Source organism: Monodon monoceros, unplaced genomic scaffold (genome assembly GCF_005190385.1).
Source record: "Monodon monoceros isolate NGI ecotype Baffin Bay Population unplaced genomic scaffold, NGI_Narwhal_1 Super_Scaffold_2, whole genome shotgun sequence".
NCBI classification, from domain to species: domain Eukaryota; kingdom Metazoa; phylum Chordata; class Mammalia; order Artiodactyla; family Monodontidae; genus Monodon; species Monodon monoceros.
In genome coordinates, this window is record NW_021703776.1 from 90,591,765 (window position 1) to 90,604,944 (window position 13,180).

The 13,180-nt window shown below is 39.2% G+C and overlaps 1 protein-coding gene across 1 annotated transcript in view; it reads left to right on the forward strand.

Moving 5' to 3' along the window:
* Positions 1-3,452, forward strand: part of TTC26 (tetratricopeptide repeat domain 26) — a 36,425-nt gene extending 32,973 nt beyond the window's left edge. The window contains exon 18 of the mRNA XM_029234405.1: positions 803-3,452. Coding sequence (XP_029090238.1) covers positions 803-914 — 112 coding nt within the window. The 3' untranslated portion in view covers positions 915-3,452. The remainder of the gene's footprint in view (positions 1-802) is intronic.
* The last annotated feature ends 9,728 nt before the right edge of the window (positions 3,453-13,180 follow it).

Consider the following 13,180-nt stretch of genomic DNA (forward strand, 5'->3'; position numbering starts at 1 on the left):
TTATAAGTAAATAATCTATCAAAAATTACTTCCTGCCTTGTATCTACTTCCACTCCTAAATAAAAGTTGAAAAGAATTTGGGTAGTTGAAAGAAGATACTTGAGGGAAAACGTAGAAAACATGAGAGAACTCTTAGGGAAGAGGGTCAATCGACAGTCATCTACAGATTTGTTGAGGTAATAGGGAAGTTTTAGTCTGCATTACTTAAAGCATGTTTAAATTTTAATTAAATTTAAGTTACTTAAAATATAGATACCGACATTTGCCAAATCTTGGTCATTAACTTTCCTCTCTTCCATATTTATTAATATATTATTTTTCTTGAAGAAATGATCTATGCCTGGCTTTGTAAAATTTTACAGATATGGCAATGACACCCAGTTTCAGGTGATTACCGCCTTAAACAAAGGAGAAATCTGGGGCTCAGACAAGTTAAGTCACTTGTTAGCACAGAGCTAGAATTTGAACCCAACTCTTTGAACCCAGCTCCTTGATATAACTTTCTACTCTGTCATGCAGAATAAGCATAGAAATGGAAATATTCATGCCATATTAAGACAAAAATAGCATATATATAGCTAGTAGAAGTAAACAAGGGAAACTTGGATTGGTGAGAAGGATTTCACAGAGTTTCCATTTTACTATGGCATCAAAAGAATAGAAGGCTAGGAAGTTTGTAACTGGTTTTTGAATGCACCGTATACACATATCAGAAGGATATGAAGAAGAGTCACAAGTTTATTTTACTTGTTAATTTGCATTCTTTACTGAAACAATTTGTCCTTTCAAATCTTTTCCTCAGAGAGACCCTTCGAGAAGTGCTCCATTTACTGAGAAGCACGGGTAACACCCAAGTAGAGTACATCATCCGGATCATGAAGAAATGGGCCAAAGAAAACAGAGTGCCTGTCTAAAATAGCTCCGGAGTCCTAAGGAACCAGTCACCACATTGACATAAAATTGGAAATCATTCTCCTCAAGTTTATGTAAGATGCGGGGCTCTGTTTTATTGACACTTCCTTCCTTGCTCTTCGAGCCTCAAGATCAGTGACTGGCTTGCTTAGACCGAGCCTCCTGGCTGAACTAAGAGCCATAATTTGTGCTGTGGCTCCTGTATGATCCAACGAGCAATAAGACTTTGGACTTGTCTGGTGCCTTTCTTCTAAAAATACTCAGAGTCCTCTTATGTGATTTACTGACTTTAAGGAGAATGGCATAACTTTTTTTACATATTAGCATTCCATGGCATTTTCTCCAAGCTGCAGTAACAAATGCCTTTAATGCTCAAAGGTCACCATCATTCTGTCATCTTAATTTTAGCCATCTATGTACATTATCCTGTTTTACTGGGAAATTCCATAAAAAGTTTAATAGTGCAGCTCTGAATCTTGGGAGAGCAGAGGTTATAAATAGCTACATGATTCTAAGAATGGCAGTAAGATCCTTTATCAGACTGTCCAGTCATTAATAGACAATAGGCTTATGGGATTACTCTTTCAGTAGTTGAATTCTTGATGATAATAACACAGTTGCAGTGGAGTAACCTGAATATTGCAGTTTTTTTAAAGGTAAGTACTATGAAAAAAATCTGTGTGGTACATTTGAAGATATTCAGGAAACAGTATAAAAATCTCATCAGGCACTTCCCCACTGTAATTTAGGTAACATTACAGGTTAGGTTTTTCTTCATATATCCTGCTGAATAAACATCAATTTTTGAAAGTAGGGCTACAAAGATTATTTTATTTCTTAATGTAATGTTAATAGAATATGGATCATGTAGAGCCCTTTGAGGGATTTCCTAATGGCTGGACTCTGTCCTAAGTCGTATCCTAGCCCAATGTTTCCGAGCTCTCGCAATATAAACCCATTACACAACTGAGCATTTTTAGGCTCACGACCTATTTTCAGAAGATAGACCTACATGTTTTATGTACCAGATTACCTTTGTTTCTATTTCACTGTGTTCCAGAAACAATTTAAGGTGAGTTACCAAGTATATGTACAAGAAAACTTAACAGATAGAAGGAAGAGTAAAGTCCATACACAAAAGTACATACCAGAATTACCAAAGATGGGCCAGAAATTCACTTTCAAGCTTCCCACCAACCAAAGCAAAGGGGGAAACACAACCAGATGGAAAATTCAGTCCATCTGTGTAAATGAACTCCCTTACGGGGAAAAAAAAACACTGGATTTTCAGGAATCTCTGATTGTTGGCAGGGTTCTGAATTAGGTTTCTGCACCATAACTTAGACATAACCAAATGCTTAATAAAAATTTCAAGGGACTCTTATTGCATCTCTAAGTATGTACAAGTCTTTCCTACTATGTACAGTTAAATAATTATACATGTCCTTCTATTTTTAATTTCCTCTGTATACATAAAATTATACTCTCCTTTGCCAGCTTTTAACTGAGGAGTGGCTACTAATATGATGAAGCTGAGACATGTTATTCAAGTTTTTAAAATTACAGCTCATGTTAGGATGAAAATGTATGTAACAGTGACCTAGAGACTAACTGCAAGGTACTGTAAAAGCAAAGAAATTATGGGATAGTATAGCTTATACATTTACTGAGAAAATTCAACAGGGAAAAACATTGTAGAATAGGTCACATAGAAAAGGCTACATGGGGGAAGTGAATCTTAAATGAAACTTGGAGTATAGAATTTAACTATATAGAGAATAAGTCAACGATTATGTCAGATGAAGATAAAAAATGAAGCCTTGAGTAATATTTACAGATGTTTAATCTTAATTTTAATTGTTCCTATTTATCTACTTTCATTTGTTCTTTGAGAAACAATATGGCCTTTTTCGTAAACTTGTAGTTTCATGCCATAACCCAGCAATTCCACTCTTCAGTATATGTTCAAGAGATACTCGTGTCCCTGTATACCATGAGATATGGACTCTTGTCCATGTACACCAGGAGATACGTACAAGAATGATACGTACAAGAATGATCCTCACAGCACTGTGCCCAGGGAAAACCTGGAAACAGCCCAAATACCCATTGACAGGAGAGTGGATAGACTGTGGTAAAGTCACATGGAATGTTATACAAAATAAATGAACTACAGCCTCTTACAACGCGAATGAAGTTTAGCAATATAGTGCTTACAGCAATAACTTTTTATAAGGTAAAGACAACTCAAATATAAATATGTAATCAAAAGAGAAACAGAACAGGGAAGTCAAGATTGTGGTGACCAGGAATGGGGGAGGCAGGCTGGGGCCCAGGAGGCCACACAGAGAGGCACACCATCATCAAGGTTCTGTTTTCATGTTGGTGGTGAGCCACAGGAATTTATGCCTTAATAAAGATAAACTATAAATAAACATGCTGGGCCTTCCCTGGTGGTGCAAAGGTTAAGAATCTGCCTGCCAATGCAGGGGACACGGGTTCGAGCCCTGGTCCGGGAAGATCCCACATGCCGCAGAGCAACTAAGCCCGTGCACAACTACTGAGCCTGCGCTCTAGAGCCCGCGAGCGACGACTACTGAGCCCACGAGCCACAACTAATGAAGCCCGCGCACCTAGAGCCCGTGCTCCGCAACAAGAGAAGCCACCGCAATGAGAAGTCCGTGCACCGCAACGAAGAGTAGCCCCGCTCGCCACAACTAGAGGAAGCCCGCGTGCAGCAACGAAGACCCAACGCAGCCAAAATTAATTAATTAATTAAAATTTAAAATAAATAAACATGCTTTTAAAAATAAATTATAAATAGTTAAATAAAAGAGGAACAATGATGAATGTATGTTTTGAACTAAAAATTATGACTGGGCTTCCCTGGTGGCGCAGTGGTTGAGAGTCAGCCTGCCGATGCAGGGGACACGGGTTCGTGCCCCAGTCCGGGAAGATCCCACATGCCGCGGAGCGGCTGGGCCCGTGAGCCATGGCCGCTGAGCCTGCGCGTCCGGAGCCTGTGCTCTGCAACGGGAGAGGCCACAACAGTGAGAGGCCCGCGTACCGCAAAAAAATAAAATAAAATAAAAGTTGTTAAAAGAGTAAATCCTAAGAGTGCTCATCACAAGGAAAAGGGTTTTTTTTTTATTTCTTTAATTTTGTATCTATATGAGATGATGGATGTTCACTAAATTTGTGGTAATCAATTCATGATGAAGTCAGATCATTATGCTGTACACCTTAAACTTATACAGTGCTGTACATCAATTATATCTCAATAAAACTAGAATAAAAAATAAATAAAACATAAAAATGAAAACGTTCTGGAGATCTGTTCCAAAACAACGTGAAGACACTATTGAAATATACACTTAAAAATGATTAAGATGGTAAATGTTATGCAGTGGTTTTTCTTTACCATTATAAAAAAAAGTAAAGGGATGTAAAAAGATATGCCATACAAATACTAATCAAAAGCAAGCTGGAGTGGCTATGTTAGTAACCAAAGTAGATTTCAGAGGAAAGAGCCCAGGGAAACCACTCGAATCATTTGCCTTGTTTTTGAACTGACTGTTGCTCCCAATATGCTCAACTCTTCGAACAACTGTTCTTGCCGAAAGGCTAATTTATTTTCTTTGGATACATTTTTCATTGACTGCTGCAAGCAAACACAATTAACTCTCCATTGGTAAATGGCTTTCCTTGCTTGGCTTACAAACGAACCACTCAGTAACTTACTTCGGTTGCAGCCTTGTTTTCATTTTTTATTTTTGTGAAGAAATTCTGCTGTGATGAAATATTTTAAATTTTCTAATGTTTTTGAAGTTTGCTTTCCTATGAGTTGGAATTACTGTGGTGACTGCTTAATCTGGTAATGTGACATATTGTGTTCTTTTAGCACTATTACAGTGTCATTACATAATAAGCATGAAGCTTTTGTTTTTTTAGTATTTATTTATTTATTTGGCTGCACCGGGTCTTAGTTGCGGCACGTGGGATCTTTACTGCGGCCTGCGGGATCTTTTAGTTGCGGCCTGCGGGATCTTTAGTTGTGGTATGTGGGATCTAGTTCCCTGACCCGGGATGAAACCTGGGCCCCCTGCATTGGGAGCTCAGAGTCTTAGCTACTGGACCACCAGGGAAGTCCCAAGCATGAAGCTTTGACAGCTAATCTGACACAAAATAATTCATACTCCACTGTGCCTTAAAGGCTCTATTACCATGGGGTGAGGATTCATTGTTGGGGTTCCTTTAACTATCAAGTGTGTAGATCCTGATTGTATGTTAAAGGAAGGCGAAATGACCACCAGGCGGGTCTGCCGATCAGGGGACCCTCAGCAAGATGGACTTGGGCCAGGACTGCACTTAGTACCTGGTCCCCCCACTCCAAAAGCAGGCCATGGTGTTGGTAAGATGCTACAGAAAAACTCGAATGAACTTTTTGGCCAACCCAATACATGCTGGGTCTCTGTGTATAAATGTCAACTAGGACCTTGCGTCTCCCAGTCCTCAGAAGAGCTGGGTATTCCTCAGTGTGCTGTCATCTGAGTAAATGGCCATACGTCCTTTTGGACAAGGACTGGGGAAATCGTGAAATATATATTTATGTTTTTTATAGTTCTATGAGTTTTGGCAAATGTATACAGTCATGTAACAACATATATATGCTATATATATAGATCTATTAATACATATGATTTTTTTGGTATAAAAAAAACTATTTTTAAAAAAGAATCCCAGGTTTAAGTTCATGCTCACTCTCTATGGTCGCAACCACTATTTGGAAACTGGAATGAGACCTGGGTATCTGTCCAGCGTGTCAGTGGAACTAAAAAAGATAATTATAGGAACATTGGTGACAAAGAGAACTAAAGCTTCTGCTGGGGAAGGTCGGCACAGGTTGCACACAAACACTCAAAAATCAGATCGATAAGTAGCCTTGGACTTCTCAATAGCAACTCTGGAAGCTTTAAAACAACGTTGCAATGCCTTAAGAATTCTGAGGAAAAATTATTTCCAACCAGAAACTGTCATTCAAGTATGTAGTAGAACGAATATCTTTTCAGACATGTATTTAATTTCATAAAATTAGCTCCTGAACTTTGTGCTCCACCAAAAATATGGGAACAAACTAAGGAAAAGAGAAAATGTAGCATATAGGGGGGCTCCACATTAAGAGAGGGGGTGGAGGGAATGCCCGCAGTACGAGTGGGGACGTATTTCAATACAGCTCTGCTACAGTCTCAGAGATCAACCAATACAGACAAGAGCAGCTCAGAAAGCTTCAGGATGGACTCATTCAAGGCTAAATTGAACACCTCATTTGTTAACATATTGAGAAGAGAGTTTGGGTGAGAGTTTGGAGATAAGCCTCTAGAAAACAAAGCAAATAATAAAGTGTGCAGGAAAGGAAAAGTAATCATAACATACTTCACGGCTCAGCTGTAAAAAGAGTTTATACGGTCAGAAAACTAAGCACTGAACACTGATTCAACCAAAAATTGATCCAATAGTATGGGGAGGGGGTGTGCGGGTGAGAAGTGTCCATGTGCAGGCTATGTGTAAGAAAAAGCTAAATCTTCATATTTCATTGCAAAATGATAAATGGAAAAAAAAGAAAAAGTCTACAGTTTAGTTCTGAGAAGCAGAGGAGGCCAAGCAAACCAAAAGATTGGACAAGCCATATTTGCAGGAAGCACTTTGCCTGTAGCAGTTATGACATCATTGTGAACAGCTCCTTATCAAAGGAGGCAGGGAAGGGACTTGCCTGGTGGCACAGTGGCTAAGAATCTGCCTGCCAACGCAGGGGACACGGGTTCGATCCCTGGTCTGGGAAGATCCCACATGCCGCGGAACAACTAAGCCCATATGCCATGGAACAACTAAGCCAGTGCTCCGCAACTACTGAGCCTGTGCTCTAGAGCCCAAGAGCCACAACTACTGAGCCCGCGCACCTAGAGCCCATGCTCCGCAACAAAAGAAGCCACCGCAATGAGAAGCCTGCGCTCATGGCAACTAGAGAAAGCCCGTGCACAGCAACAAAGACCCATTGCAGCCCAAAATATATAAATTTTAAAAAGGAGGTGGGGAAGAGTAAATGCAAAACCTCGAGTCTTAGGTAAATACCTGCCAGTGGGCACATGGCCCTGGAGTCCCCCGACATGCATACCCACCAAGATAGCTAGTCCAGGAAAACTCATTTTCTGCAAAGATGCATAACCCAAACAGACAACACGGTTAAGGGTCTATAGACAATTAATACAAACGAAAAGAAACAAAGGAAGGAGGGGAGAAAGGGAGGGAGGGAGGAAAGAAGAAAGTCAAATGCTGGACAAGAAATATCACTAGAATATTGGTGATGTGTTTATGAAAGCTGTAACCAAATATTTTACTGACAGAAAAGTAGAAAATAGTAGTAGTTCACTGATATTTCATCTTTAAGTTATCATTAAAGGTGACAAATCAAGTAGTATGTAAGCTGTATTTTATAATACCAGGTTAAACATAAAGTATACAAAAAGAGAAAAATAGATGAATTTCATCATCAATCCTAGTACGGAATTATGACAATATCCAAAGAAATTGAGGATTAAGTTCATTATAAAATTAACCCATTAGGGACTTCCCTGGTGGTCCAGTGGCTAAGACTCTGCACTCCCAATGCAGTAGGCCCGGGTTCGATCCCTGGTCAGGGAACTAGATCCCACATGCCACAACTAAGAGTTCGCATGCCTCAACTAAAATGTCCCGCGTGCTGCAACTAAGACCCAGCACAGACAAATAAATAAATATTTTTAAAGTAAATAAATGAAAAAAAATAAAATTATCCCATTAGAACAAAAATATAAACCTTCCAAATTATCAGAAGTAACATACACAAAACTTCATGGAGGATTTTTTTAAAGGTTTAAAGGAGAAAGCGTGATATAAAATAAGGTGAGAGATCTGGGCTCAAACATACCTTTCATATCAAAATGTAAATGGGCTTAACTCACCTATTAAAAGAAAAAAGATTAACAGATTGGATCACAAAGCAAAACATAACTCTGTGGTGTTTACACATAAATGCTGACAATAAAAAGATGGGCAATAGAACAATTAGGCAAATGCAAATAAAAAGAGAGCAGGTGGGACTTCCCTGGTGGTACAGTGGTTAAGAATCCACCTGCCAGGACAGGAATAAAGACCCAGATGTAGAGAATGGACTTGAGGACACGGGGAGGGGGAAGGGTAAGCTGGGACGAAGTGAGAGACTGGCATGGACTTATATATGCTACCAAATGTAAAATAGATAGCTAGTGGGAAGCAGCCGCATAGCACAGGGAGATCAGCTCGGTGCTTTGTGTCCACCTAGAGGGGTGGGACAGGGCGGGTGGGAGGGAGATGCAAGAGGGAGGAGATATGGGTATGTATGTGTACGTATAGCTGATTCTCTTTGTTAGAAAGTGGAAACTAACACACCATTGTAAAGCAATTATACTCCAATAAAGATGTTTAAAAAAACAAGAAGAAGAATCTGCCTGCCAATGCAGGGGACACGGGTTTGAGCCCTGGTCCGTGAAGATCCCACATGCCACGGAGCAACAAAGCCCGTGAGCCACAACTACTGAGCCCATGTGCCACAGCGTGCGACAACTACTGAAGCCCGCGTGCCTAGAGCCCGTGCTCCGCGACAAAAGAAGCCACCACAGTGAGGACCCCGTGCACCACAAGGAAGAGTAGCCCCTGCCAGCTGCAACTAGAGAAAGCTGGCAGACGGCAACGAAGACCCAACGCAGCCAAAAATAAACAAACAAACAAACAAACAAATAAGAGAGAGCAGGTGTCACAATCAAATAGGGTTGAATTCAGGTCAAAATCATTAAGCAAGTGAAAGAAACACATTTTGAACGATAAAGGGTCCATTTCTCAATGAAGATGTAACAGTTATGAAGAGACAACAAAGAAAATGGCATCAATAATCAAACAGCAAAGTCACAGGATAGCAGTAAATCAGTGATTTCACCACAAAGCAACATCCATATTTCTGCTCTGCCATCTCAGATAGTGGACATCTGGTGGATTGCCTGGTGGACCCCATACCCTTTCTTGGAGCAGCATCCTGCCCTCCGTTCCCAACTCCATCCACCTTATCACAAGTTCCTGGTAGCCATACATTCATCACAATTGTTTGATCTGGGGGTGAGCACCTGACCCAAATAGGTCAATCAGAGAAACTTTTCTATGATTTTGGAATTGGTTGTAAAAGTTTCTTGTCTTAGTCTGAGCTGGTCTCTCCAACAAAGATGTTAAAAAAAATTTGGGAAAGTATAACAAGGCCATATTTTTAATCATGTAACTTGGGGAGCAAAGAAAGCTAGTCCACAGAGAGAGCAGAGCAGAATGAAACAGATTTGAGAGAAGCAGCAATGAGACAGAGAGAATATTGCCGGGAGTCTGTGTAGCTTTTCTAGTCCCTAATTCTGGTTCCATCTTCTTGGGGCCCGATTGCATTCCTTTCCCTGGGATAGGAATGCAGGAATTACTCCTGCATCTGCTTTACAAACTTCTCTGAGTATCCAACTAGCTTATGTTGATTTCTTTTAAGATACTTGAAACCAAAAGTTCTAGTATTATTCAGTTCTAATCCCACTGCCCTTCTTTCAGCCCTGCTGGGGCATGGCAGTTCATTCCATCCTGCCAGGCCACCATACTCCATTTCTAACTCTATGGTCATGCCTTCCCTTGTTCTCTTTATCTGTATCCTTAAGAAGTCTGTCCCTCTTTCCTCCATAAAGTTTTCTAAACTATTCCAAACCTCTTTGATTTCGCCCTCCTCTGTCCCAAATGTCCATGTAATATTTGTATATTAGGAAAAGAGTTGAAAAATGTTTGCCCAGCTATGCCAAATAACACTCAAAGCTTTTTCCATCTCAAGCATCTAACTTTCATACAAAATCTTTTAGTCTTCTAGCTTCTGCTGTGTGAAATTCCCATAGCCTTGCCCCATGGTTACAATCTCATGGAACTGTTCAAGACTAAGTGATTAGTATTTCATTACTCACAGCACAATTTGCAACAAAACAGTTTCTGCTCAAGGGAACTATTCAACATGAATTCCATGACATTTCTCTTGAAAGCTAAATAGTATATAAAATGTCCATTAATAAGATCACTGTATGAACAAATTGTGGTATATTTGTAAGTGGAATACTACACAGCAAGGAAAAAGAATAAACTACTGATAATATGCAATCACATGGATGAGTTTCACAACCATTATATTGATTAAATGTATAGAAATATTGAATCACTATGTTGAGTATCAGGAACTAATATAATGTTGTAGGTCAATTATACTTCAAAAACAAACAAGCTCAAAAAAAGAGATCAGATTTTTGTACCAGAGGTGGGGGGGTGGGGCAGGGGGAATTGGATGAAGGCAGTCAAAAGGTACGAATTTCCAGTTATAAGATAAATAAGTACTAGGAATGTAATGTACAACATGATAAATAATTTAATTAACACTGCTGTTTGTTATATATGAAAGTTAAGAGTGTAAATCCTAAGAATTCTCATCACAAGGAAAATTTTTTTTCTTTCTTTAATTTTGAATCTATGTGAGATGATGGATGTTCACTAAACTTATTGTGATAATAATTTCATGATGTACATCAAATCATTATGCTGAACACCTTAAACTTATACAGTGCTCTATGTCAATTACACCTCAATAAAACTGGAAGAAAAAAATAAGACTCCTGGAGATAGACGTTGGTGGTGGTGATTGCAAAACAATGTGAACATACTTAATGCTGCTAATCTGTACACATTAAAATGGTTAAGATGGTAAATTTCATGCTATGTGTATTTCACCAATGAATAAAAATAATGTTTAACTTTTTTTTTTTTTTTTGGCTGTACCACACGGCTTACAGGATCTTAGTTCCCTGACCAGGGATTGAACCCTGGTCCTTGGCAGTGGAAGCCGAGTTCTAACCACTGGACCGCCAGGGAATTCCCACTAAAAATGTTTTAAAAAATAAACACACACGTGGGACTTCCCTGGCAGTCCAGTGGTTAAGACTGCACTTCAAATGCAGGGGGCATAGGTTCAATCCCTCGTGGGGAACTAAGATCCCACGTGCTGCGCAATGCGGCCAAAAAAGAAAACACACACACACACACACACACACACACACACACACCAAACAAGAAAACCCCATTGTGTTGATTGAAAGAAGCTAGACATAATAGTACATAATGAGTACATACCATATCAGTCTGTGTATGTAAGTTTCAAGAACAGGCAAAACTAATCTATGGTGAAAGCAGTCAGAATGGGGGTAACTTCTGTGAGAGTTCTGAGTGGAATGGAACATGAAAGACCTTTCTGGGGTTAAAGAAACCTTATGTATCTTGAAGTGGGTAGTGGTTAAAGGGTTGTATACAAGAAAAATTCATTGTCGTACGCATTTTCCTGTATGTTAAGAATTCCTTAATTTGTATAAAAAATAAATAAAATAAAATTCAAAAGAAAAAATGATGCCCATGAAAACAAAAAAGAATTCCTTAATTAAAAAAGATGCCAATGTTCAGCTATCAGAGTTGGCTTCAGCTCAAAACAAGCACAGCTCGACTATCTCCAGCTGACAGTTAAACTGCATCTGTTTCAAGCCGCACAGTGTCCCTCCACAGATCACTTTTCAGTTGCATGTGTCTACATCCAGATATTTTATGTATATATAAATAATAGGGGGGAGGGATGGTTAATCGGCCCTAGTGTTATTTTTCTCATTTCTTCAGAACGGTACCTTTCTGCCAGAAGCCAAACGTATTTCAATATATCAGTCTTTCCTTTCTTACGTTCTTGGTAAGATTATACTAACAAAACATATTTCCCCTTGTACAACTATGCTATATTTAAAAAAAAACTACTTATGGATTTTCATAAAAGAAACGTATGCTGTGCTTTTTTTTCACTTCAGAATAAAGTTTTCTAAAGGGAAAAAAAATACATTATTTCCCCCCTTTAGCACAATGTTTTCTCTTTTTGCACAAATAGTAGTATGCTAAATATTGTTCTGCATGTTGTTTTTTTCACTTAAGTACAGATCCTAGTGATGAAACGTTTTTTTGAAGATTGCTTAGAATTCCAGCGAATATATCGACTTATCATAAGAGAAATGTACACTAAAATCATTTAAATAAATATATCAGCTTGGCAAAGATCAAAAAAGCTAATAGGGACTTCCCTGGTGGTCCAGTGGTTAAGACTCCGCGCTCCCAATGCAAAGGGCCTGGGTTTGCTCCCTGGTCAGGGAACTAGATCCCGCACGCGGCAATGAAGATCCCGCATGCTGCAACTAAGACCTGGCGCAGCCAAATAAATAAATATTTTAAAAAGGCAGATAACATAATATATTTTCAAGGATATTAGGAAATAGAGACCCTCATGCATTGGTGGTAGAATATAAATTGATACATTCTATGGAGGGTAACTTATCAAATTAGAAATGCACATATTCCTTCATTCAGCAACTGAGTCAGGTTAAGCATATTTAATTCACTTGAGAGCCGTTTGTATTTCCTTTCCAGTGAACTATCTGTTCATGTCTTTCCCCATTTTTCTATTAAGTTATTACTGTTGTGTCTCCTTGATCTTTATAGATTAGGGAAATTCACCCTTTGTGAAAGGTGTTGCAATTTTATTCCAGTTTGTCATTTGCCTTTTGACTGATGCTGTTTTTCTTTCATGAAATTTATCTTATTTTATTTTATTATTTTTCAAAATTTTATTTATTTATTTATGTATTTATTGGCTGTGTTGGGTCTTTGTTGCTGTGTGTGGGCTTTCTCTAGCTGAGGCAAGTGGGGCCTATTTTTCCTTGCGGTGCGCAGACTTCTCTTGGCAGTGGCTTTTCTTGTTGCAGAGCATGGGCTCTAGGCTCTCCGGCTTCAGTAGTTGTGGCACATGGGCTCAATAGTTGTGGCTCGCTGGCTCTAGAGCACAGGCTCAGTAGTTGTGGTGCAGGGGCTTAGTTGCTCCATGGCATGTGGGATCTTCCCGGACCAGGGCTCGAACCCGTCTCCCCTGCATTTGCAGGCAGATTCTTAACCACTGCACCACCAGGGAAGCCCCATGAAATTTATTTTAAAGTTGCAATTATCAATCATACTTGGAAAGGCCTTTCCTAGTGTGAGTTTTTAAAAAAATCTCACCTGATTTCTTCTAAAGTTTTATGATTTCTTTTTTTTTAAGTGAAGAAACTACAATTATTTTTAT